We start from the raw sequence: 25,879 nt of genomic DNA on the forward strand, positions 1-25,879 counted from the left end.
TCTCTGTACAATAGATTTTGATCAGAGCGATTCTTTACCCAAAAGGTTGTGGGAGTAGGGAACAGGCTTCTTGAAGCGGTCACCCTGACTGCTTTCGAGAAACATCTGGGTGAGATCCTTGCGTCAATAAGGTACTAACCAAATGGGCTAGATAAGGGTGATGTCTTCTCGTTTGTAATATTTTTGTTATGTCAGCAACAAGTGCATTTAATCTTCTTGATGATAAAAGTGACTGCCTATTTAATTACTGTCTTGATGATAGACCCCCCCTACTGCAGTGGCCAGTTGCAGGCCCAGTTCTGTGTTTCCATTTTGTAGATGCAAGAAAACCTTGTCAAACAAGAAGCCACTATTGTGTACTGGCTCTGTAATTTGCAGCTGGGAGATGGAATTGTGTTCTTCTGACTTAATCTGGATCAGTGTTAGAATTTTCAAAGTGCCAAGAAACTACAGCTAAGCAGGCTTGTGTGAATGTGAGGGCTGAGCCACACAAAGGGCATCAATTCACATAAGTAGGGGAAGGGGTCAGCAGTAATGTTGTGTAAATGGATATTTCTGTTCACTTGTTGTAGTTGGAAAACCCCATCCATTCCCTGTGCTGCAGGGTTGGGCACTTAAAGGGTTAAAGAAACGGTTCCAGTGTTAGGAACCCCTCCTCCTGTCTCCCCCTGCTGTCCAGCCTCTTGGGCGGTTACATCATCTGCGCTATGCACTGACAGTTGTTTCAAATCTCTTCAGCGTTTCCAGTCCTCATCTGCTGAAAACCGCACTGAGCTTTCGCTATCAGAATAACGTTCATCGCTGCAGTGGAAAGCCAGGCTGTGCAGTATCAGCTCTTTTCTTGTACTGTAGGCTTTTGTGTTTGTTTTTGGAATGAGAGAAGAAGGGTTTGGGGTGGGCTTTGGGCGAAGAGTCGTCTGAAACCAGTACTTAACAGTGAGTTGTTTCTTGTTTTTCTGCTGCTGTTGTTGTTGTCTGTTTAACCACTGTCTTGGACTGCGTGGTGGAGAGAGTGCATTTGGCTCCAAACCTCTGCTGTTTTCCCAGCAGCCGGAGAGCTAACAAGTCTTGGCTCTGGCTGATCCCGTCTCCGCCCTGGGAATGGGGACACAGTCCGTTTTCGGTTTCTCTAAACTGGTTGTGAACAAGGAGGATGCTCTCCGGCTCCAGTGTCTGATATCCCCCTGGCAGCCCCTTTGCCCTGTTACTCTGCCTGTGCCAGCTCCTTTGTTACCCACTGGCACTGATGAAACAGGATGGTTTTAATTGCCTGCTCTCTGTCTTGCAGCGGTTGAGCTCAGCATGTGCTACGTGCATGCATTAGGAAATAAAATCCTGAAGCACAAACTCGGCTGATACCAGCTGGCGCAATTACATGCAGTGTTTTCTATGGCCCTAAATCTGAACCTGTTGAGGAAATTGTGCTTTTCTGACTGGAAACTTGCTGGGTTACTGTCCGTCGTTTTGTCTTAATGTGATGTATCCTGATACCTCCTGTACGCAAAGTATCATATGCACAAGAAGGAAGATCTTTATTAGAAATGTTTCCTGCAAATTTTTGTTTAGTTCTGTTTGGATTGATATGACCCCAGTGTTAGACAAAGACTGGGCAGGTTAAAGTGAACAGCTCTGATGTGGGGATAAAATGCTAAATGCATAAAGGGGCATCGTGGGATGCATTTTTAAGGGTTTTGTGCTTCAGCGTGGAGAAGACTGTCAGTTTCATGGATGTTGAAGTGCTGTCCTGCAGGATAATTAGACAGTCTTACTATTTATGAAGTATTCAGTTCAATATGGTGGTGGGATCCATTCAGTAGTAATTAGGATTCTAGATCGTTAACTGAAAGCTTTTGAGTTCAAGTTCTCTCTTACAGACTCTGCTTTTGCACCCTTGAACACAGGACTTTATCCCAGTTGCTCGAGTCTGCCCAGCTGTACAGATGGGTGTCAGTATTGCTGGCTTTAACCTTGCAGTGGAGTAGAATCTCGTCCAGGTGGTTGTCCTGGTGAGTCTCTCTGCTCACGTATGAAACTGCTTGTTTCGATTTGTATACAGTGGGACTCTGTGCAATCATATTGTTGCCACAGCTTAAAGAAGTGGTGAATTCACAACAAAACACTACACCTGTGAATGGGACATCCTGTCACCACTGCAGAAAAGACAGCGGTATTAGATATCCAGATCCTGGGACCTGGCTGACTCAAGAAACTGAATTTGTTTGTTCCTTCTGAGTTTACAGATGCAGTAGTGACCTGCAGAGTCGGGGTAAATTCTGGACGCATACACCAAACCGCTGAATCTAGTGTTTTTTGCTTGTAGTGTCTGACACAGTCAGCAGGTTTAACAATCCGAACCAAGGCCAGGCTATCATACAGAGTCTTTCTGTATTTATCTTGCATTTTTTCGATAATTTTCTCACTGGCACGCAGACCAACGGATCAGGAGCCGAGTCCAAATTCCGATGAGCTGCGCTCAAGGATTGGAATTGATATGTTGAGCCTACTTTGTATTTTTACTTTGGCTAATAACTCTAGCAAGGATGAATGCCAGCTGATATTTTTAAGTTGCCTTACCTTACTCAGCAGTCAAGTGCCATTTGTCTATATAAATCTCAGAGCAAAATCCACATTACTGTTAGGGATGTAATGAATGAGCTGTAGCAGACAGAGCTTTGTCACTTCCCTCCATTTTACTTTTAACATGACTTATGAAGGCTGTTTCTTGAAGTGTTAATCACCATGCTTTTTTAATCTCCATTGAAACCACCCTTCATAATTGAATGCCCATTTACACAAGAGAGCACTCTTCAGTAAACTCAGTGGAGGGCAGCCTAGGGCCTAGAATACCACACCTCTGGTTCAAATCAAAGACTTTGGTCCTCGAAGTGAAAAATAATCAAAGGGGAGGAGACCCCAGATTTATAGGGGTATAAACCCAGTTAAATATGAATCAGGTCCTCAGATATCTGAACTTGTGGCTTCTCTGCAGCTGTATGTAGCAACTAACATGCTTGACAGTTTCCAGACTGTGCTCTGAAGATTTTGAAGAATTTGCAACCCTTGGGCACACACAGACAATTAGTGTGTCGCCGACTTTATCAGAACTCTGTATCCAAGCAAGGCTAATACTAAGCTAATAATCTTCATTTTGCTGCCAGTGGTCTTAGCGTCCATGTGCAAGCTTGAATTCTCCGTGACCTTACCATAAGGACATGTGCTTTCTTTGTCTGCATTCAAAACCACATGCTAATAAGACGGCCTGTATTGGCAAGGCAGTGGTGTTTTAGGAGGCTGATTTGAGTTAGCCTTTGAAAGAAAACAAAATGTGTAGCCCGCCCCACAGATACGCGACAATTAAATTCCAGCTCAAACTCAGGAAGTTAGAAAGTGACCCCTCTCCAAGAAAACTCGAGTGGCTGGATCTGGTTTTGGCAGAATCGGGGACAGCCACTCTTTCCACAGCTGTAATCAGGAAAGTTCGGGCAGAGTGACAAGTTTTTTCCTGGTACAGCTGCTCACAGCCTTTGTCGTCCCAGTATTTTTTTTCTGGAACAGCCCTTTTCAAGCACATATATGCAACATATGGGTTACACCAATGGTTCTCAGTCCTACTCCTGGAGGAACGCAGGGACGCTGTCTTCTGCATTTTGTCCCATTTGAGTTCTTCATCGCATGTTAATTTACACTATTTCATAAAGGTGTTCATCACACAGAGTGTGAAATACAATGAAGCACTTTAGGGTATTTTGAAACCAAGGACTAGTAAGCAATACATTATTATAAAGAAGGCTAATAGCACACGTAAAACAATATTGGGTAGCGCTGGTTGTCTTCCTACCTTTCCTGAAAGACAGAGCACATCTTCATCGTGTGGTAGGGTTGACAGTGCTCTGCTGACAGAATTACCCCACTCTTCCACCCCTGAGCACTTTTCTTAGCGCACTGCAATAATAATAATAATAATAATAATAATAATAATAATAATAATAATAATAATAATAGGCTTATTCCATGCTGAAAAGAGAAGAAAGAAAACACAACGTTTCGGCCGTGGAGCCTTAACGTTGTGTTTTCTTTCTTCTCTTTTCAGCCTGGAATAAACTTATTACTTGTTCCTTTGCAGCCTACTCATGCTGACGCAGCTCCCCACCTGAACTACTAATACTAATGATGATGAGAATCTAGAAAATGCTGCAACACTGTGTTAAGTGCAGTAGAAATAAGTATGGACACTCCACTCAAAGCGCTTTACAGGTAATGGGGACTCTTCTCCACCTCCATCAATGTGTAGCCTCACCTGGATGATGCGACGGCAGCCATAGTGCACCAGTACTCTCCCCACACACCAGCTCTCAGTGGGGAGGAGAGCAGAGTGATGAAGCCAGTTCAGAGATGTGGATTAGCAGGAGGCCATGATTGCTAAAGGCCAATGGGAAATTTGGGTTAGAATGCTGGGGAAACACTCCTACTCTTTTCGAGAAACCTTCTGGGCTTCAGTGGGCTGCCAGCTGTGAGCTGCAGGGAATCAGGAAAACCTGCTGGATTTTGAGGTTCGGATTATCGTGGGAAAGGGACTAGGTGTCTCGTTGTGGTGGATCAAGCCGGGAGCCACATTCCTCTGGTTGCCTGAGGCACCACTTGCTGTCACTGCTGGATGGAGGTGATGTTTGACCTCGTGAGTTTGTGTCGTCTGGCAGCTCTGTCCCCGAGAAGCAGGAAATGGGCTGTTCTGGCCACCTGCTGTCCAGCTCATTTGTTTTCAGGCCAGTTCCATTAGCACTTGGTGGGGGGGGGGGGGGACTGTGGGGTCATCCTTGGCTCTGTGGGTCACCTCCAGGCAGGCCAGCAGCAGCCCTGATGGACTGTAATAAAATAATGTATCTGGAAGCACTTCTCTTTCTGAGGTACCAAAGCACACACAGGTGTTACAGATTGTGGATTTGGTGCCAATAGATTGGACAGGGAGTTTAGAATTTAATTTACCGATGTTTCTGCTTTTGACTGGGATCCCAGACAAACAGTCTGCTGGCACAGAACATGAATTTCCCCTCTGTTTTCTCGGGCGCACAGCTGGAAGTGCGTCGGTGTCGAACGTAGTGCCCACAGGTTGACATGCCAGGTGGCATGTCGTGGGTGCAAGGTTCCCTTTCCTCCGGGAACGAGCTGCATCGCGTGGGGTTCAGGCCGTCTGGGAGTGTTCAGGGTCCAGGGGCGCCTCTCCAGGGGTACAGTACTGTTTCTGTTTGCTTGTCTTCTCCTGTCTGGCTCGTTCAGTGTGTGCTGCACTCATGTTACTGCCATTTTTAAAGCTGCTTTTCTTTGTGCTGAGAAATCGGCACTCATCATGTGCTTGACTTGTCAAAGCAGCAAGAGTGGACAAAGAAACTGCCAGCGAATGGATGCATAATTTCTCTTACTTTAGACCTCAGACAGACATGCAGTTTTGTTCCATTTAATGAAGTTTTATTCCCCTGGCAGACTGATTACGGAATGTGGAGTAACTGTGTGACAAAGAAATCTTTGTCTTTCTTAAGTTTAAATTTTCATTTTCAAAATGGAACCTAAAAGTTGCTCCAAAGATCAAGGCCCCCCTTTCTGCTTTGAGGGGCACTTAAACATCTCACTTGAGGCTGTTGACCGAAGCGCTGGTAATTACGGAGATCTGGGATTACAATCAGCACCTTCTTGTGCTAATTAGCACAGTTACTGTTTGGCTAAATAATACATGAGCTGGCTGCTGTACCCAGGCTGAGCACTGTGATGAATTGGGCAGGAGACCTCCAGAGGAGCCCTGAGCAAGATGAATTGTAATCATTGTGATCCACCCATTCTGGTGTTGTTCTGGTCAGTGATTGTACAGTTCTAAAAACATGCTCTAACCTCCTTTGAAGGCAAATGAGAGGATATATTAATAAGACCTATTAATAATAATAAAATAATAATAATAATAATAATACTAATACGCCTCAGCTCTTACATACTGTAGAATGCCATGGGTTCTTTAATGACAAAGTAGTTGCAACCTCATTTGCAACCCCATCCTCATAAGGTCTCATCCCTAGGGCAGCACCTTTTAAAGCACAGTTCACCAGTCACCATACTGGTCCACCTGCAGTGTGCCCCCTGCTGGTCCACGGGTGTCACTCACTGGTTTCTCAAACTGAATCTACGCTGCTTTCGACACGCGACACGGCTTTTTGGGATGCAACTGGAAATCTGGTCGAGTCCCTGAAATGGGAATTTTTAAAGAGAGGGAAATCCTTCAGTGGCAGAAGTTGCGTTCTGCCATCAAGCTCGACATGTGTCGGCTTGCCTCAGGCGTGACTGATGGAGGCTGGCACTGGAGGGCGGGACCCCCTGTGGCTCCTAGATAAGGGGCTAGCTTGGCTTGCTTGGATGCGTGCAGGAACAGATAAAGAGCGCAAGGCACTTAAAACTGGCTCAGTAGTCCACAGCTAGCTTGCTGGGGTGTCACGCCAAGTTCTTTCATCCATAGGCAGCGAAGGGTCTCAAACTACAGACACTGGTCGCAGCAGGACTTTACTCAAGGTACAGTGCCGATGTTATTCTGATTATTATCATTGCTTCTGTTGTTTTCTTACAATAAGGACCTAGAGACGTGACCTGCTCTTTGAAATTAATTCTCTGTAGTAGTTCAGGTGGGCAGCTGCGTCAGCATGCGTAGGCTGCAAAGGAACAAGTAATAGGTTTATTCCATGATGAAAAAAAGAAGAAAGAGAACACAACGTTTCGGCCGTGGAGCCTGAAGAAGGCTCCACGGCCGAAACGTTGTGTTCTCTTTCTTCTTTTTTTCAGCATGGAATAAACCTATTACTTAATTCTCTGTATATCACCGACTGTCATAAAGGAGAGCTCTGAAGAAACCGTAGCCAGCATTGATTTTATATACAGTACTTTTGCAGATGGGGCCTTGGCATTTGAACAACTTGGTTGGAATTGCATGTTGACGCTTAAGAATTGGGCTAGTTCTGGAAGCATTTCACATCTGCTGAGACCTGAATGGTGAGATCTAGGGCCTGTGCCCCAAGGAGAGTCCATATTAGATCATTCAGAATCGATGCGCCCCCAGTATACTCACAGCTGGCATTTGGCCTTTTCCTGCTTTGACCAAAAGTTTCTTTTCTCTTGTTAGTTTTGCTCTTGCCTCTATATGCACAGCCATCACTGAGGCCCCACAAAGAAAAGTAGCACTAGAAATAAGCAGTGCAGCCACTTTTTTTAACCAAATAAATGTTTTTTCCGGCTTTGAAAGCTGGGGAGGAAGTGGATTTTGTGGAAAATGCGTTGGCCTCTACCAAAGCGTTCTTTAAAAAGCATTTTATTATCCATCCTTTCATTCTGTAAAAATTCATGAGTCATTTTTTTCGTAGCTTACCAAAATTACGGAGAGCGCAGAAAATCCGAGATCGTTGGCAGGCTGGCCCGTTCAGTGCTCTGAATGGGTATGTCAGACGACATTAATGGGAGCAAAAATGAAAATCCGAAATCCACAGCACTAAAATAAGTAGATATAAGTAATAAAATAAATAGAAATAAGTAACTACTGTTCGCAAATCGTCTTTCAAATAAATGCTAGACTTGTAACCCATCTATGACCACATAAGATAAGTAATGCAAACGTATTGATTAGCAAATGTATTGCTCACTTCCTTCCTGCAGATCTTTGTGTGATGGGTTTTTTTTTTGCTTTTTCCAGTAACACATCTGATGTACTCATTACCATTTCCCCTGTCTCATAGCATCAAAGGTCTAATTAAACAGGGCTATTTTTATCAAGTTATTTTAATTCAGTAGATGTCTTCTCCAGGCTTCCTGGGTGTCTTGCTAACTTACATTAAACTAAAATCTAAAACTGAAATGACCAGCAAGATAGATTATTTCAGGGTTTGGAACAGCATTTCAGCCAATATTTAAGAGTATTTAGTGCACCACCTACAAGTTCCCAGTATAACCCAGTGAGCTTGTGCTCTTGATCTCTGGTCTTGTTGCCACAGTCAGTTATTAATGTCACTGGTATCAACAGGAAGAGAGGAAGTGCTGTGGAGCTGAGGGCTCTTGTCTGACAGCCAGTCCTCTGCTTCGCTCAGAAAGGGCGGGTGAAAGAAAAAATAAACAGGATGCACTTGTCATGAAATGACCCTGAAAAAAAAACGAACGCTTCTCTTTAGAAAGCACTGTGGGAAATCCCTTTGGCTGGACAAGAATTAGTCGTCGAAACGGTCTGTCTTTCACTGTGGAACGCTGGATTTTTCAAGAAATGTTTGCAGTGCCTGAAGAACATTAGATTACAATGTGCAATGTCTTTGAGTACTGTAATTCTTTTGCATATCTTCAGCTTGTGTTACAAATAAATCCTGTCCTACATTCACAAAACGTTTCTTAGTACCTGCCTTTAAAACTGAAATCTTTTACATTTGCATATTAGGTGCAGTTTAATTAAAAATGCAACATGAACTCTCATATTGCAGTAAAATGCAATATCAACAGGGCACTTTCTGGAGGAAGGAGCAGAGCTGTGCCAGGTTGCAGAACAGACTTGCAAGCAGGGCTATTTTTGCTGTGGTTCTGTAACTCAAAGCTATATGTTTCAAGTATAAATAGCTAACTTTTAGTTAGGGATGTATCTGTTTACATTCTGCTTGTGTTTGCTTCTTTGTAGGTGAGAGTGTCAGTAGAGTCACAGCTTCCGGTGTCCTGAATAATTAATTGTTGTTCTCTTTCTTTTATACAGAGAAATATAATACTGATTTGATTCAGTGATTCAGTGCACAGCACCCAGTTTTAGGCAACACAAGTGCTACTAGAATGCGTTTTAAAAGTGTATGATTGCCAGAGTCAAAGAGATAATAACAGATGATAGATTTCCCACTTCAATCTCGATGAATTCTCCAATTTACAATTCGATAGCTCGGTTAGATCCGATCGAATGTGTCAGAGGGATGAACTATGTAGAGTGTGTAGATGGGGAGGAGGCTGTGATGCGAAAGAGATATGTGAAAAGAAATCCTGGGTGCGAGACTTTAAATACGCAGGTCAACGTCAACGTTTGCAAAATTACGACCCAACCTTCCTCCCAAACTTGCGTTATTAATGCCATTTGATTGACAGGGAAGCGTATCTGTTTACGAAGCGTTTTTCAGGACCCTGTGCAGAGAATAGAATCCAGAAGGGTGTGCAACAGACACGGGGAGGAGACGGCGAGGAACTGGGCAGGCTGACGAACAGGGGGGCGTGACGAGGGTGCACTGGTGCTCGGGGGGCCTGACCGTGGCAAACAAGTCCGAGGGAGTCCGGGGGGGGGGGACATCTGGGGCGAAGTCCAAAACTGGGAAATCCAGACGAGACGAAAACAAAACAGAGTTAAAAACCGGAACGGGATCCGGTGCAGGGAGAGGGAATAAAAACTCGGGATAACGGGACCAGGTGCTCTGAGCCCCGGACTCAGCTGGGTCAGGACGCCGGTAGGAGGCCTACGCCCGCAAGCCGTGGACGTAGGGCGACTTGGTCGTAGGCGGGCCCCCGGGCGTCCACCTTCCAACGCAGAGCCCGGAATAGAGGGAGCGTCTGGCTTTAAAGGAGGGACTGGATTGGAGGCAGGTGCACATAATTAACTAAAATGTGAAAGAGCCGGAGCGCCCTTAAGAGGAGGGATTACAATCGTGACAGTATCATTATGTAGCGTTTGAACAGTTGCCACAGAAAATCCAAGATTTACTATATTTTTCCTGTGAAAGAGAATGCAGGGAGCCCTTTTTGTTTTCTTCTGATCACCCTGAATGCATTTGAGAGATGCCACCTCGTCTGTGGTTTCTCTGCTGTCTGCATTTGGATTTCCTGATTGGGCGTTGCGTTTGTACGAGGACAGTGTGGTCAGTGTCCAGGAGCAATGCAGGCTGCCGTGCTGCCTTTAGAGAGTGACCTATGATGTAAAGAGGCAGAACAATGCCAGGCCTGTCTTACTGTGGAGGCAACAATGACATTACCAGCTTTTAAGTGCTGCAAATATAGCTGAAATAGTTGCAAAGTCTCCTGCTATTCTTTGACTGCATGTGTGGGCCGTTTGGCCTTCAATGGAGTATTTTTTTCATACTGTTCAGGGTCAGTTTGGTGAATGAATGTGAAGCAACATGTTGTAGGAGTTTCAAGTCTTCCAGCCATGACGTGAATCTGTTTCTGGGATGGAGATCTGAAGTGCTGAAACAGTATGTTAACACTGATTGCAATGCTTTTAGACATGAAAGATGGCATACTCTAGGATCATAAGGATTATATAAAATACTTATAATGGTGTATGAAGGAACCAGCTGAAGTTAATACCACATTAAAAAGTCATTTAACTAAATTTTCACTTTCCAGTGTGGCATTGAATTCAGTTGGATGCATTGTAGTTTGTGTGCTGACACAACTCATGACTTGTCTGTTAAATCCTCCCTCATTAATAGCTCAAACCCTTTCAGATTCCAGGTGATAATCTCGGAACAGGCCGCAACCGTTTTCATAGCAATTCCAGGGGACCTGCAATGCTATTTTTACATTTCGGTGTAAGAAAGAATCAGCTTCGAGTGCATTTCAAACCACGATGAGAGTAAAATGTACACAGTAACTTTTAAAACCTCCGATTTGCATCCCAAAATTGACAAAATTTCCAGGTACGCGCAGCAATTCTGCGATTCAGAACAAGACAACAAAACAACCGGTGACATGTTGCAACCTTATTACACTGTAAAGAAGCAGGCTTGCGATAACATCTCTTTTAATCCAATAGAAATATTGTTTTCGACTTCGAGACGGGTTGGCCAACAACTTACTTGTAAACTCTGCCTGCAGATCACGCTGGAACATTTCTGCAGTGAAATGTCTGCTGCATAACCTGTAATTCAACCTGTACTTATCCACTTGTACCTCTCATTACTTTAGTCATTACAGGGACTAGTGAGCAGGAAGGGCCACATCGTCTGTGGTGAGACCAGGGGTTTAAGACAACATGGCGACTTACAGTACTTTCATAAAGTTAATGATTTTGTGCTTAATTTGGAATTTGTAAAATGTTTCGATACCATCAATGAATTTAATTTGCTTCCCAGATTTAATAACCGAACTGAGAAATTGGGACTGCAGTTCCCCTTTAAATAAAGATTGAGTACCGCCAATTTTAAAACCCAAGATAAAGAGAATTCTAACCTCTAAATGGAGGCAAGTAAATGACCAGGTCAGCATGAGACAAAAATATTGCAGTGCCCTCGGCAGTGATTGTTGGCCTGACATTTCCCCTGTGTTCTTTCCAGCCTGAACTTGTGTCACTATGGCTCAGCAGCAACAAGACTTCACAATGAACTCCTCTGTCCCTGAGGCCCAGGCGGTGCAGTACAGCTCTGGGGACACCATGGCGACGGCCTCTGACCTGGACACGAAAGACTCCCTGCACCAGGAAGTGAAGGAGAACGGGATGCCAGCGGCCGTGCACGTGGTCCCTGGGGATGGTCCGATGAAAGGTGAGTGGGAACTCGGGTTCAGCTTTGGTGAAGACCCGGTGGTCACCGTTTTTGTCATGCAGAGGTAGTCTTGTTGATAAAGATGCCAGCCCTGTCCCCTGATGAAGGCCCCAAAACAGTGAAGAACCCCTTTCTGATCTACTGCTGAGGCTTGTATTTTTTTTTTAAAGGCTGCTGTGTGGAAAAACCACCAGTGTTCAATACTTTATTCCTAGTAAGAAGCCCACCGAGAGAGACCTAGAAATGTATAGGCAGTGTATCTCTCCTAACCCTAAAACATCTGGGTGTGCAGTTTCGCTTCCCATCTTCATCTTGCAGCTTATAATTTAATCTTTTCGCTACAATCTTTTAGGTGTAATGCTTACACTGACTCTGTTTGGTTTCTTCGCCTTCATTTGCACTTTGTCAAGCACAGCGGGACGCCGCCTCCGTGTGATGTGTGCTCTAAAAAATAGTTGATGGTGATCCTGAAGTGCTAATTGGTTTCAAAACGCAACACTCCGTCGAGCAATTAATTCAGTTGACTTACCCGATAAGCAAAGGTTGGGGGAACAAGCTGCCTAGCCAAGTTTCTTTCAAGAAACAGCTAGAGGAGATCCTCAGATCAACCAGTGGGACTACCTACCCAACATGGGTAGTCAGCCAAGTCAAAAAAAAAAAAAAGTTGTACCGTCTGAAAAGGAACCAGATAAGTACAGGTTTAATAAGGGAAACCAAACCAGAAAGTGCAAACAGAAAATCCACAGGACCGACAACCAACAACTACTACACCATCTAGGCCAGGTTATATATTGTAAGCCCCACACCTGGTCCTCTTGATGGACTGGTGAACCTCCATCTAAAGGGATGGTTCCACAAGATGGTGGAACAGACAGGCACAAGATAACATTGTGGATTCACAACAGGTAGCATAACAAGATATATCAATTCATGTAATACAGAAATAACACAGCAAAACATACTGAAAACAAACTATATACAAATGTCCTGGTCTAGCACAGCCCTTCGTCACAATTGCTAACTACCAAACAGGCTAGATGGGCCTCTCTCGTTTCTAACCATTGTGTTCTGAATTTCATGGAAGGTCTCTGATAGCAGCGTGCTTTGATGTTATGTTGATGTTAATGCTGGGGCAAATGGGACTGCCTTCAGATTTTTGTTTTTAAGTATTTTGCAGCGAAAGCATTTTGTGAATCTACATGATGAATGTGACTGCTGTTAAAGACAATGAAGACAGCCTTCAACTGGCCTTTCTTTCAACCAGAGTCAGTGTTGCGTGTGGTAGTTCATGTCAGGAATAATTGGTTGGGTTTTGGGGGGGAGGGGGCCAACAGGACATTTTGGAAGAGTTGTCTGTGGAAAATCAAAACAGCTGGCAGACGTCCTGTGTTCCTTTTATTTGAATAAACCTGGAAACGTTTTATTAACTAAACCAGCGTGCTCTCCTTTGATTTTTCTGCTTGCAGAAATAAATGCTTGACTGAGCTTCAGTCCCTAAGAGCAGCAGTAATCTGCTGTACAGTAATCTGAGCATCTGGGTCATTTCCTCAAAGCCCTGCATTTGGACAGGGAGTCCTAATTGTGAGATTGCACCCATCGATTCCTGAAAACAATCGCCAAATGCTTACAGCACTTCACAGTTTGCGAGTATTTAAATGTCCAGTAAGAGCAATGATTTTCAGTCTTATTCACATTCTTAATCAAGACATTCTTGTTTTACAAGAGCTGTGAAACAGCTTTACAACATGTATTTAAGAGGCCATCTTAATGTACCAATGTACCATCTGCTCTCTATTGGTGGTGCACCATAATTACATTTCAGTATAGGGCTCTAATGTAAGTCTGCAATATTGGAAATTGTGTTACACATGTTAATATTAGCCTAATAATTAATATTGGGTTTCTACTACAGTTTGTACCAGTGTACCATGTTGCTCATAAAATGGCAGCAAGTTTCTTCTAGAAATTCGTAGCGTGTTAGGCATTTATGCCGGATCATTCCGATTTATGTAGCACCAAAAATGTTGGAATGTGGTTTATACTGTTGAGGAACTATGCCTAGCAATTTTTCTGCTGGCAGACTTTGCCAGGATGTGTGCTGGTTTTGTGTGAATGCAGCAGTACAGTGCTCGATTTTTTTCTACATTCTGATTTCATAATAAAATAATACAGCTGGACTGGGTGAATGAAAGCAAGTATAGAAGAAGAGATTTGTTTTTTTTCCACAGTCCAGGTAGGGCCCCATACTCATTTCAGCCATGTTAACATCACAGTGGCAACAAGAAATGAGGAGTATTTTTCTTCCTTAAGAAAGGTTCCATCTTCTATGGGAAATAAATAAATGTACACTTGCTTACAATTAACACCGAGGACTGGAACTTGCCAAAAATGGTTCTGCAATGCTGTCGATTGAACTTAGCAAAACAAAAGGTTATTTTGAAGACATAGGATATCCTCAAAAAATGGAGATGTAATTCTTAGATTATACAAAATATGGTAGTATAGGGATTTGATGAAGGACCAACACAAATCTTAGTTCTTGTATTTTTGTTTTTCAGTTCCTCTTCTAGAAAAGAGTTTCTAACTTTTTCTGAGACCTAAAACACATCTTCCCTGCTTCCTTTTTTATAATTAAAGGGCACACGTTTCTTTAACGGGTTTAACAATAAAACACATTGTGCACGAATCGTGCCACTCTTCTGGAAATACAAGCAACGCGCCTTTTAGCTATCACAGTGGACAGGCTCATGCAAATGACAAATATCAACAGGCATTCATTGCAAACCAGGCTCTTGACCCACAATAATCTGGGAATAATCCCCAGTTGCTATCTGTTCTACTGGTATTCTGTGATTCTTTGTTATAAAGAAATAGATTTGATGAATGACAGGAACCTTCATGATCGCCAGCCTTCAGCCTGCAGTGGTAAAGCACACTTCAGCCCAGAGTCCCGCAGTACCATCAGACAACCACAAAGCCTGTCCATCTCTAAAATATCAGACATAAGAGAAAGTCCTTAAAAATGTTGACTTGTGGTCATTAGTACTGGACAGCCCATTCCTATTAAGTGTTAAGGGCCAGAATTGCTTGGGAAAGCAAGCAAGGGGACACTCTCACAACAGCATTAGCAAGACCTTGCACAGAAGAACCGTATTTCTTATGGATGAACTGATTTTAAAGTACTTCGAGTCGCGAAATTAATAGTTTATCGTTTGAATGCCTTGGGGGTTTTGTGGACCGATCATTCTCCAAAGGGGTGCAGGTGTCCCCCAAATTTATAGAGCGCCTACCCACCGCTGCTGACTGTCAGCCTTGATCGGCTACAGCTCGCGTTTTCATCTTTAGAGAAAAAAAATGTCCATCTTCCTCTCGCCCCCGTGACCCCCCCCCCCCTTCCCGTGTGTGCTACCGCTGCGATAACAACACGACGTGCCGATAGTCCGCTGCCTGGCGTTCCCCCGTCTCCAGCCTTCGCTCGTGCACTCCCTCTTCCCCTTCCGACTCCCCCTGGCTCCCCCCGCAGGCACGGAGCAGCTGTGCGACTGGGCCCGGGAGTCGGGCGGCGGTGGCGCGGACTCAAGGACGGACTGTGAGTACGGGATGTGTTGGATCGCTGCACTGTTCCCCACTAGTCTCCCGCTAGCTTTCAGAAAGTGCCGACCGCTTGCCTTTCCTCCAGGAAGGGACGATCCAGTATATCGTACCTCTTCAGTCGGATTTAGGAACAGTGCTCCTGTGGTACCATAGCTGGTGTGGTGACTCCCTGTTCATCCGATTAGAACCCTGTGGTCGTGTGGTGCCGATATAATATTTACACAGTCGGGTCTCAACATCTGCGAATTTGGCATTTGTGATTCGGTCTGGCCAACTGGTCTGGGTCTCATATGGAAGATGAGCAGATGATAATCCACAGCTTAGCTGAAGGTTGTTAATTGCAGCTTTCAATTTAGTGGTGCAATAGGCTAGTATCACGAAATGAATCTAGCTAGTGAGCGATCTTCTCCCTGCCCCCCCCCTCCAGGGACCCACTACCCAGCATCCCCAACGCAGCCTGGTCTTGTTTTTGTATCGTCACGAACGCTCCAGGTTCTGTGTCCGCACTGTGGGGTGTGAAAGACTGGAGATGACTTTACAGGCTCTGTGACAGTTTAATATCCCGTTTCATTACAGTGGGGCGTGCCGATCACAGAGGCCGAGAGAGACAGGGCAGGCTGGCCGCAGAGGAGGGATGTGGGTCGTTTATTTTAACTGATCACTATAAGTTTACGATGTCTGTTTCTTTTGGTTGATCAATGTTAATTAAGTTTAAAAAACTCAAAGCCAGTGCATTAGCTCTTGAATTATAAGGGAGGGTGACTTATATCTTTGAAATATACATACTAAATACTGAAGTACATTATACAGTGGTTATATGTGAATTTGACTATTCGCCACGGTTCTCTGCACAAAACCCATGCAAATGTCCAGACCCTGCTGCATAGAGAAGTGTGTTTAATATTAGCAAGAAATTAAAAATAGATACATAGATGCATTATAAGCATAAAATATACAAACGTATTCAAATTCTGTGTACCTATTTGGGAAATACAGCGCTTAATTTGTAGAATGTTAGCTCCTTAAGGGGGAGTCTGTGCTTTTGTTGGGCTCTCTCTACCAAACCCTGGAGTTGGAGCTCACTGATTTGAACCTGAAATCCTGTCCCGATACGGAGATATATTTGAATAAATGCAAAGAATTCAAGCTGGGTGAGATGCAGTTTGCCTGCTGTTGACCTTGTGCCTTTACATCATCCACTGAAACAGAAACCGCACAGTACAAGTCAGCAGGTTTGCATCAGTCCTGGATTTAAAAGTAAGACCTGCATTGATTGAGAAATGGGAACTTACCTGCGATATAATGACATGTAAATCCTGATTCATTTCTAATGATGATGCTTTTTTTGTTTTGACCAGCAGAAAAACACCTACTAATGACTTTCCAATAATATTGTCTTTGTGGTAATACTGCATCTTTCAACAGATGCTTTTATCCCAAGCAGGTTGGGGACCAGCAGGGAGATATGCATTAACAAATTCTACCGCAGAGCCTCTTACAGCATGACATCATTTAAGGCAAAAGCAAGGAAATGAGCAAGGATTGCTTGAAGTTAGTGTGACATCATACAGTCTGTTCTCTTCATGTCAGAAGCAATAAAGTAGCTAAAAACCAAAGAAGCCATGTAAAAGGTGTGATACCTGTTTTATGCGAGCTGTGTTGGTACTGTATGCTCTGTGCATTTAACAGCTGTTTCTGTTACTGGTTTGGTGCCTGTGCCCTGGGCTTTGTCTGGGATGTACGCTGTACAAAGGAGCTGTTGCCTCTTTTGGATGCCCGTGGAGCTGGAGCTTCGTTTCCTAACGAAGAGCTGCTTCTGTTTCAGTGGAGAGCCAGGAGCCTGCTGCTGATGAGATGCCGGAGGAGCCAGTGTCTGAGGCCTCCCACGCTGAGAGCGCCTCCTCTGGCGAGGAGGTGCAACAGGGTATGCCCCTTGCAGCCCACGTGCACAGCTAGCTCCTCGAACACCATCTGTCGCCACTCATTACCACTGCCTTGTGCTTTGCTAAAACGTGACGTGGTTTATATCTTTTAATCCCTGATAAAGGCACTTTGGCTTCGAGGAAATTCTGAAAGCTCTTTTGACCACCAGCACATTTGTATTGGATCACAAACCAGTTCATATTCTTCCCTTAGAAAAGGTACTATAGGTTGGATTGGAATTTTGTGACTGGTTAGTAAAACGTAATTAAAATCACACTATACAGTAAAGGCAGTAAAATATTTATCTAAACATGTTATTAACAATCTAGTAAAAACCTTTTGTTTCATAAAGAACACCCTGCATTCCTTATTTAACCCTCTCCTAAAAACAACCAAAGAGATCCAATATTGTTTTATTGAATGTGGCTGGTGGCTGGTGGCTTTTTCCTCGCTCCGCGAGTTTCCACTTTGCTTGTGACTAACATGGCCGATGTAGTGGGGTCCTCTTCTCCCACTTACTCTTCCAGTCCAGCACCTCCTCTCCTCCAGGTAAACCGGAAACGTCTTTTAAAAGAGACTCACAGGGACTTGATCAGGGGTTGTGGCAGCAGCAGCCAGCTGAAAGATGCAGTGGCCACCCCAAGCTTTCAGCAGCCCATTTGCAGGCTAGCAGAACAATGGAAATGAAGAAGGGATCAAAGTGTTGTTATTTGGCACTAATTTGCTTGCTTCCATAGCTTCTCGACACTGCTGTTGATAACTTTTAAACTCTTTAAATGTAATCTTTTTCTCCTGCTGCTTAGATCATTCTTTGGTTTCTTGTAGGACTGAACGTCTCTGCTCACATCTCTATTTTGGGATTTTTGTACGCTATATTGCACCTCCTACAACAAGGGTAGCTGCAGCTCTTGTGCCGTTTCTCCTTAAAGAAGCAGTCATGCAACACTGACCCAGGCATTTCCCACATTGCTGTTTTCAATTACAATTACAATTACTCCCCCCCCCCCCCCATCTTCTCTGTATAGGTTTTTGATTTCCCTTTTGACTTTTGCTACCTCCAACTAACTTTCTTTCAATCTCAGAAAGTCTCACATGCAATACCGTTTGTTCTTCCCAGCTTTTATAGTGTGCGGTGGTTTGATCGTAAAGCCTGTTGGTGGGCGTCATTAATTGCACATGACGTGTTCGGACCGTGCAGGGTGATGGCATGGCAGTTAGTGCTCTTGCCTCTCCACTCTTGGGCCCCGGGTTCGAACCTGGACAGGGATGCTTTCTGTGGGGAGTTTGCACGTTCTTCCAATGTGCCCACTGGGTTTTGCTTTAATTTCCTCCCAATTTCCAAAGATTTCCAATTTCCAATTTCCATACTGGCCAGGGTAACTGGTGTCTGCAACGTGACCCTGTGTGTGTATTTGTGTGCCCTGTGATGGAGCAACCACAAATAAGCTGGGTGGATGGAAGATGCTCGACTCTTCACTCCAGACTCAAGGAATCGTAATGGGTTTGAAGGATTGAGAATGGTGGTGTTCCTCATTGTATACAGCAGAGATGGTATACTGACCTCCCTCTGACCTGCTGGTTGCAAATCTTTTCCTTGAGTTAAGAGAGAAAGTGTTGGTTCCCGGAATCGCATCTTTTTGCAAAGCCAGACGCATCTGAAGCGTGCTTGCGTGATTGAGTCTGGCCCTGCTGCTATTCCCTCTTCGCTGCTGGCTCCATTCTTCAGAGGGTATTCCCACAACAACAACAAAAAAGAAACTGGGTGAAAAAGGTTAACGCTGTCGGTTTAACAGATGCGACGGCTCCATCAACAGAAGGCGCGCCGGTAGCGGAGGATCACGAGAACGTACCGGAGGAAACAGGTCAGGAGTAGCTCTCGCGGTGGCACTTATCCACACAGCTCTTTAGCTCCAGCTGTGCAGCTATCCACCCTGCTTCCTGTAGCCTTGTGCTGACCCACCGCTTCTGAGCTGCTGCATGGAGATCCCTGAGCGAGAGCTGCTGCATCACTGCTGTGTGAGCTCTGCTACTCTTGACACAGAGTTGTACTAAGGCTGCATCCTGGTGCAGGTTAATGGGTCAATTTGCTTTCCCAATGCTTTATTTTAGCCAGCAGTACCTCCGGCTGCTGCAGTTGCTTTGTGCCTTTTTGGCCTGTCTGTTGCAAAGCCAGCTTTAAATAGCGACGATCTGATTGTTAGCAAAACTTAAAATTAGCTCCGTTTTTCCACTGCAGTGCTTTGCTCTGCCCCTCAAAAGAACTCAGCAGTGACCTTATCCCTCCTGAAAGTGCGGTTGAGAGATCTGACAACACTGTGTGACCTCTGCAAAGCCGACCTCATGTCCGCGGGCAACACGAATCCAAATGTATTTCTTTTGTCAGCATCATAATCACCCATCTTAATTTTGCACCTCATATGGCAGTAAAGACCAGAGTTAAGGTACAGAGTACCGATATGAGAGCACATTATTAGAGCAGAAATGAGATTTCCAAAGTGATTTTGCTTTGCTTTTTCCTTTTAGAGGAAACGAAGGGGAAGGCTAATCTGCCTCCTGCCAGCAGTCACTAATTTTTGAAAGGTTTACCTGAAGTGGTGTTAAATTATATGTACAGTATATAATATAAGCACACTGTGTTATAATATGGCTTATGACAGGTAGTAGCATTATGTTTAAACAATTTTACTTTTAAAAGCAACAGCACTTACTATATTTCTTCCCTTGTAAGACATGCATCCTTTCTTGTAAAAAAAATCCATAAAAATAAGAGTAAGGTGTGAATATGGGAGATATTTATTCTTAAACCTTGATCCTGTGATTACTCGTGGTACCTTAAATGGGGCTTTCTTTCATTTTAGAAACCAAAACTGGAACAGTGCTTCTGTAGGGTAATAAATAGAACTTGTGTGCTAATTCACATGTAGCCATCATGCATGGGGGGAGTGCATTAGCAATCTCCTCGCAGCTGTCAGTACTGTATGTCCTGACCCCTGTTGTTCAAGCATACAGAAGCAGTCGTGCTGATTGCAGTCACTCTTTGGTTTGTCCACCTGTCCAGATTAAGCTGTGCTGTTTGTGCCCAAATGACTAGGTTTGCAAGCCGGGGCGGGTGTGCTTTGTTCAAGGATGAAATGTACAGCTTCTGATGGGCAATGAAAGCTTTTGCAATGTCCTTACCTTGTTTGTGCAGCTAAACGTGTCCCAGAGCCTGCGTTTTTGCTTGTGGGCCCAGCAGTTTGCCTGCTCCTGAATGCTTCCACCTGACGCGATGTTTAACATGGTGCTATCTCTCTCTCTCTGCTTGTATTTCCTAACAGCACCAGGAGGAACCGGCAGTGCTGGAGTGCCCCCTGTCCCAGCGACTGGACAAGGTATGATGAGACTTCCTCTAGGTACTGTAGCTCCTTGTCGAGATTGCGCTGAACGTAATGACTACCTTCTTGTTAAAACCTATTGAGAACAGAACTAAAGCAGCAGTAGGACTGGGATTGCAGGATAGGATCTACAGAAATACAGTGCGTGTCCTGCTCATTATCTAGATCTAGGTTACAAATCTGTAGATGGACGGTCTTCTGAATATGTAAAGCAAGGCTGAACTGCTGTGATCCGAGCGTGGCTTAAAGGCAACAACATTAAATATCTGCATTGCAAAGCTATGATTCTAGGTTCTGATTCATGCAAATAAAGAGCCACAATAACCCAAAGTGAAGTAATTGTATTGGTTTAAAGCTAATGCAGAATTCATTCTTGATCCCAGTGGGAGAACCAAACTCTCTAGGGGGAGGGAACGGGGATCAAATACTCACTTTTGGTTATCAGCATTAAAGTGCCAACCACCAAGAACTGATTTCTCTATTCAGAACGCCGTGTGCACGCAGACATCGTGGCAGCCAGTGTTGCATTAATTCATTCTCATTGCAGTTCATTCTGGCATTGCTAATCCAATCCAGGTTCGGAGGTTGAATTTCATTATTGTTCCAATGCTTTTTTTTTTTTTTAAAGTAGTGTTTACTTTTTGTTGCGTATTGCTACGTTTTGTTTTGGTTGGTTTTTTTTCCTCGGTGGATTGCGTTCCTTTTTGTAGCTCCAACTGTACGGCACTTTTATGAACAGGAACGCGTTTGGCAGTTTGGTGCGTGAGAGACGTGCCTCCTTTGTGGTCATCGCCGAATTCATGAAGCCGCTGAAACCTTTTCGCAAAAGGGGGAAATGGGCAAAACAGCTGGCATATCGTTGCTTCCTATAAAAGTGCCTGCAGGCTAGTTTTTGGTTTCAAGTTTGAACTAAATATCTGATTTCTTTTGGGAGGGGTGTGTGCCTAAAGGCAGCAGACCGTTTTGGTTTTATGTGTCCTTTATGTGTTGTGTTCCTGCGTCTCGTTGTCTATGGATGTGTTTTTGGAGGGGTTTTTGCTTTTTCTTTAGTCCTTTATGTTTGCACTTAATGTCCAACGGGAGAGTGACTCCTACTAACCTCTGTCTTCCCTGTGGCTATGATTAATATTCTACTTTTCAACAACCAGAGGATTTCACAGCCGGAGCTGGTCGTCCCAGCTCGAAGGGCGCTAGCTGGGGCTTCGCCGAGGAAGAGGGGGTGCAGGGAGATCAGCCTCTGAGCCCCTCTGGCTCTTTCCGGCACCCCGAAGGCAGACCCCCGCTCCTCTCTCCTGACGCAGCCGAACGGCGTGAAAGCGAGCCAGAAGAAAGCCCGTCTGGTGACATCTCGGCAGGCCGCAGCCTGTCCGGGTCCGAAGAGGAAAGAGATCTTCGGGTCTCGGAGTCTGGGGAGCCCAACGTCATGACAGCCGAGCTCACCCGGGAAGAAGGAAGGGGAGATGGGTTCGTCTACGCTGGAGAACAGCTTCCAGACCGTGGTTTCAGGGCAGCAGAAGAGGCCACAGTCTGTGCATGGAGCACTGCCTCTGTACCGTCGCCGGCTGGAGAGCAGGATTTGCCAGGCGACGATCAACAGCAGGCGGAGCCTTCTCCAGATTTCCCCCTTCCCTCCGAGGAGGAGAGGAGACGGGTCCTTTCTTTCGATTACGCTGAGCCCCAGGGCCCGGCGGGTCCAGACGGCTTGGCTTTCGGCAGCCCTGGACAGGAAAACGGGGTGGAGCCGTTGTGGAAGGGGGAAGCGAGCCCTGCCGCCTCTCCGGGGTCCCCCATCTCCCCGTACGTGGAAACGAGCGAGAGAAAGGCCGTTTCGGGGAGCCGCCGACAGTCTGAGCTGGAAGAAGCGGACGGCTTTTGGGATTTTCCAACCTCAAATACGGAACGCGCACCTCCAGCAGAAACCGGTAGGGAAGACACCGAGCCGGAATTCGCCGAGGAAAGCGACTCTGGTGTGGCTCCCACTGATTATACGGAGCCTACGGATGAAGACCTCATTGACACTGTGCAGGCTGCTCAGTTGGCGCAGCCCCCCAGTGTGGCGACGTCCGACGCGACCTCCGTGGTGTCAGAAGAGCCTGAAGCCCAGGGGCTCACCCCCAAAATGGAAGCTGGAGACCCCCGAGACAACCAGCGGTCTGCCTCCCCTTCTTCCTCTAAGGCTCCCGCAGAAGCTGGGGTGGCCTCCTCACCCAGGACCGCAGCCAAATTTCAAAGAACGGGCCCGAAAGACGCTGCCCCGCCAAGACAAACACGTGCTCCAGTCGCACACGGAAAAGGTCTGTTTTTAATCGTTTTAAACTCCCTCCCCCCTCCCCGCCCCCAGCTCTGTCTCACAGATCGTTTTTTGAAAAGCGACCAAGCTCAGCTAAGGCTGCACCCCTTTCTGAAGCCCATCTGCGAATGAATCTGTCTGGTTTAGAAGAAGAAAAAAAAAACTCCAGCTTGTAGCGACTGGTTTTCTCTTCCTGTCTCTCTCTTGCGCTCTCTTTCTCTCTCTCTCCCGGTCTTTGGCTGTCCTGTCCTTGGGTTTTCGGTGAAGTGCCCTGTCTTGTTGTTAAACGTTTCCTGGGCTGTTAAGTCACAGGTTCTGCGTGCATGTCTCTGTGCCTGTCTCTAACCATTCCACATCACCTCCATCATGCTGGCCTTTAAATAAGTCACTAGTTCTCCCTGAAATCGCATGGCATGACTGCAGTACCTTTCCTAATACAAGTGATTTCCGTGAAAGCTGTGCAGGTTATGATAATGGTTTTGATTTGTAGATATCCACGGTTACCATTGCTGGATATACGTTGCTGCAGGCATGGATGAGTTTTCCATTCAGTGTTTTGCTTCACCTTTCCCCCCACAAACCTTTTTTACTTTGAGTTTTGGAACTGAAGGAGAGGTTCTTGGTGCAGCATGGTGGAATGGCAGCTCACGCAGCTGCCTCACAGTTTCTTGGGGGTCCGGGGTTCGATTCTGAGATGGGGGTACTTTCTGTGTGGAGTTTGCATGTTCTTCCTCTGTGGGTATTCTCCAGACACTCCAGTTTCCTTCCACCTTATAAAGACATGCTGGATAGGTTCAGCTAGGTCTTGTAAATTGTACTTCTATGTGACTGAGTACCCTGCAAAGGGCTGGCGTACTGTCTAGGATGTAGTCCTGCCATGTTTCACTGCAATATCTTAGATCAGGGGTGTCTACGGATTCTGCAGGGCTGGTGTGTCTGCAGGTTTTAAAGCTCTCTTTTTAAAGCAGCAGCATCTGAAGAGCTGGGAGAAGCTGTTCAGTGGCCCAGTTAAGCCTGGATTGGACACCTCTGATTTGGACACAATTTATAATGTCATTCAGATGAACAAAGCATTAGAGATACCTCTAGTCTACTGTGAAAACTATTGTCCCATATCTAAATCTACACGTTTGAAAGCTTTTGAAGTCAGATGAACAAATCTTTCTTCTTGAGCAACTATATCTTGCAAACATAGAGAATGTGTTCTTCATTATGTTGGGCTCTTAAAAAAAATTCCTGCTTTTTCACACCACGAGTATTTATTCATCCGAGATAGAAAATTAGACATCGTTCTGTACAGACATTTTTATTATGTACGCCTGATTCTTTTTAGATTAAAATAATTTGCAATTTAAAGTACTCCTGTTTATTTCATTAGGGGTTTGAATGTCAAAAACTTGAATTCCGATTCCTTATTAGTCTGCTGTATCCAACAGCAAATGTCTTCTGATAATACATGCGCCAGTGACATTTAATTTTAACTGTTACCCTTATCAGCTGTACACAGACCACTTTTAGGGAGTGAACCGATAGCAGAACAAAAAATAGGATAGTTTTATTCAGGCTCTTGTTTGGAATACCTGTCAGTCAGTGCTTTTGCCTTTTAGAGAGGTTAAGTGACTCAAGTCTCGTGCAGGCATGCATTTCAAGACTTCTTTAGAATGTGAAAGAAATACGAGACCAATCTGTCTTCTGGAATTTAAGTGTTATCTGCCTCAACTGCAACAACACTGGAGAAATGACAGAAAAAGCACAAACACGGTACATTTCTGACTGGCGACACCAGCAACAAGACAGCTGGTCTTTCATTTTCCCAGACGTGTATTTTTACATAGGAAATAAATTGGAAATTGCAATCGCCAAATGGGGCGGATTAAGGTGATCAGAGGCCCCTAAGCTACATGTTGGTTATTCCCTTCCTACCCCTTCCCATTACAAGAAAAATGCGAGTTAAAATACTGTAATAATTCAGTGACGCGTTCCGAGTAAGAGGTTGCTACCGGCGATTCAAACGGAGTATGACGCGGCACACTTAGGGAACACACACACTACTATAGCCTGTAATGTAATACAGCAATGCAACCAATTAATCAGATTCCAAGCCAATCTGTTGCTGACAACAGAAATCATGTGCACGCTTGCTTTGAGGCCGACCACATGCAACAACAACAACAAGATCGACACAGCAGAGGCCAGTGAGCACCCTGGGCGAGCGCATTATTTCCAGAACAGCACCAACAATCACGGGACACTCCCAACTCACGCCAGTCCACCGCAGCCAATAGACCCAGATCGGTCAATACACGGCATCTACGATTAGATACGAAAGATGCAGGCAACGGACCAAACAGCAATGCACAAAAAAATCATGTCCTTACCTTGAGAAGGCTTTCTAACCTTCCTATGGGCATCAGGGCCAGGTGATTCAGTCTTGATAGATACTACTTAGGCATCCGTAAACTCGGGGTCTGACTCAGGCTGAGTGGATGACGATCCAGCAGACTTGAAATAACCAGTGTGGGGATCTTTTTAAGTAGATCCAGCTCACGCTGCTCTTTTAACCGCTGTGCTTTTCGTTTTTGCGCCCCACTGTCATATTTTCCATTACTCATTTTGACGCTAGCCACTAGTGATGGTGCGGGTCGGCTTTTTTTATCCCGACCCGCAGGTGTGAGTCAGGCGCGTCACTACCAGCTACCGTAAACGTGCACCAGAGGAGACCCCACTGAGAGACACAACAGCGATATAAACTCCGCCGAAATAAATTTGAACTGCAAACCCATTGCATCTAACCAATCATCGGTTCATTAATTATTTAACGTTTTTTAAATAATGTCCGCTACAAAATTAATTGTTTAATTAATTAACAGATACGGGTTCCGGTATCCCCGTTAAGCGGAGGGGAGGTTGGTGACGTCACCGCGCTGTAACCAGCATGTACAACCTGTATGTCGGCATCATATAACTTACTTATTACCTCTGGCGGTTAACTGTTCATTTTTCTGTTTGTGTTTGTTCTCTTGTACCTAATTTGATCCTCTGATTGTATTTGTATTTGTAAATTCTTTACACATTTAATAAAAAATTCTTTAAAAAAAACCTGTATGTCGGCCAAAAAAAAAATTAAAAAACCTGTATGTCGGTCGTATTAATTACAATAACAATAATTCTGACCAGTTAGGGGC

General features: G+C 44.8%; 1 protein-coding gene across 8 annotated transcripts in view; it reads left to right on the forward strand.

The window, feature by feature from the left end:
* maptb (microtubule-associated protein tau b) overlaps positions 1 to 25,879 on the forward strand; it is a 54,300-nt gene that overhangs the window by 7,877 nt on the left and 20,544 nt on the right. For 3 of the 8 annotated variants that reach the window (XM_088906221.1, XM_088906225.1, XM_088906229.1), the window contains exons 2-5: positions 11,307 to 11,513; positions 16,933 to 17,031; positions 18,824 to 18,892; positions 20,348 to 20,401. In XM_088906221.1, coding sequence (XP_088762347.1) covers positions 11,324 to 11,513; positions 16,933 to 17,031; positions 18,824 to 18,892; positions 20,348 to 20,401 — 412 coding nt within the window. In that variant the 5' untranslated portion in view covers positions 11,307 to 11,323. Of the gene's footprint in view, positions 1 to 698; positions 937 to 6,443; positions 6,550 to 11,306; positions 11,514 to 16,932; positions 17,032 to 18,823; positions 18,893 to 20,347; positions 20,402 to 25,879 lie in introns of those variants that run through there. The other 5 variants (XM_088906222.1, XM_088906227.1, XM_088906223.1 and 2 more) reach the window with 3 other exon arrangements.

Source organism: Atractosteus spatula, chromosome 26 (genome assembly GCF_055471065.1).
Source record: "Atractosteus spatula isolate fAtrSpa1 chromosome 26, fAtrSpa1.hap1, whole genome shotgun sequence".
In the NCBI taxonomy this organism is placed as follows: domain Eukaryota; kingdom Metazoa; phylum Chordata; class Actinopteri; order Semionotiformes; family Lepisosteidae; genus Atractosteus; species Atractosteus spatula.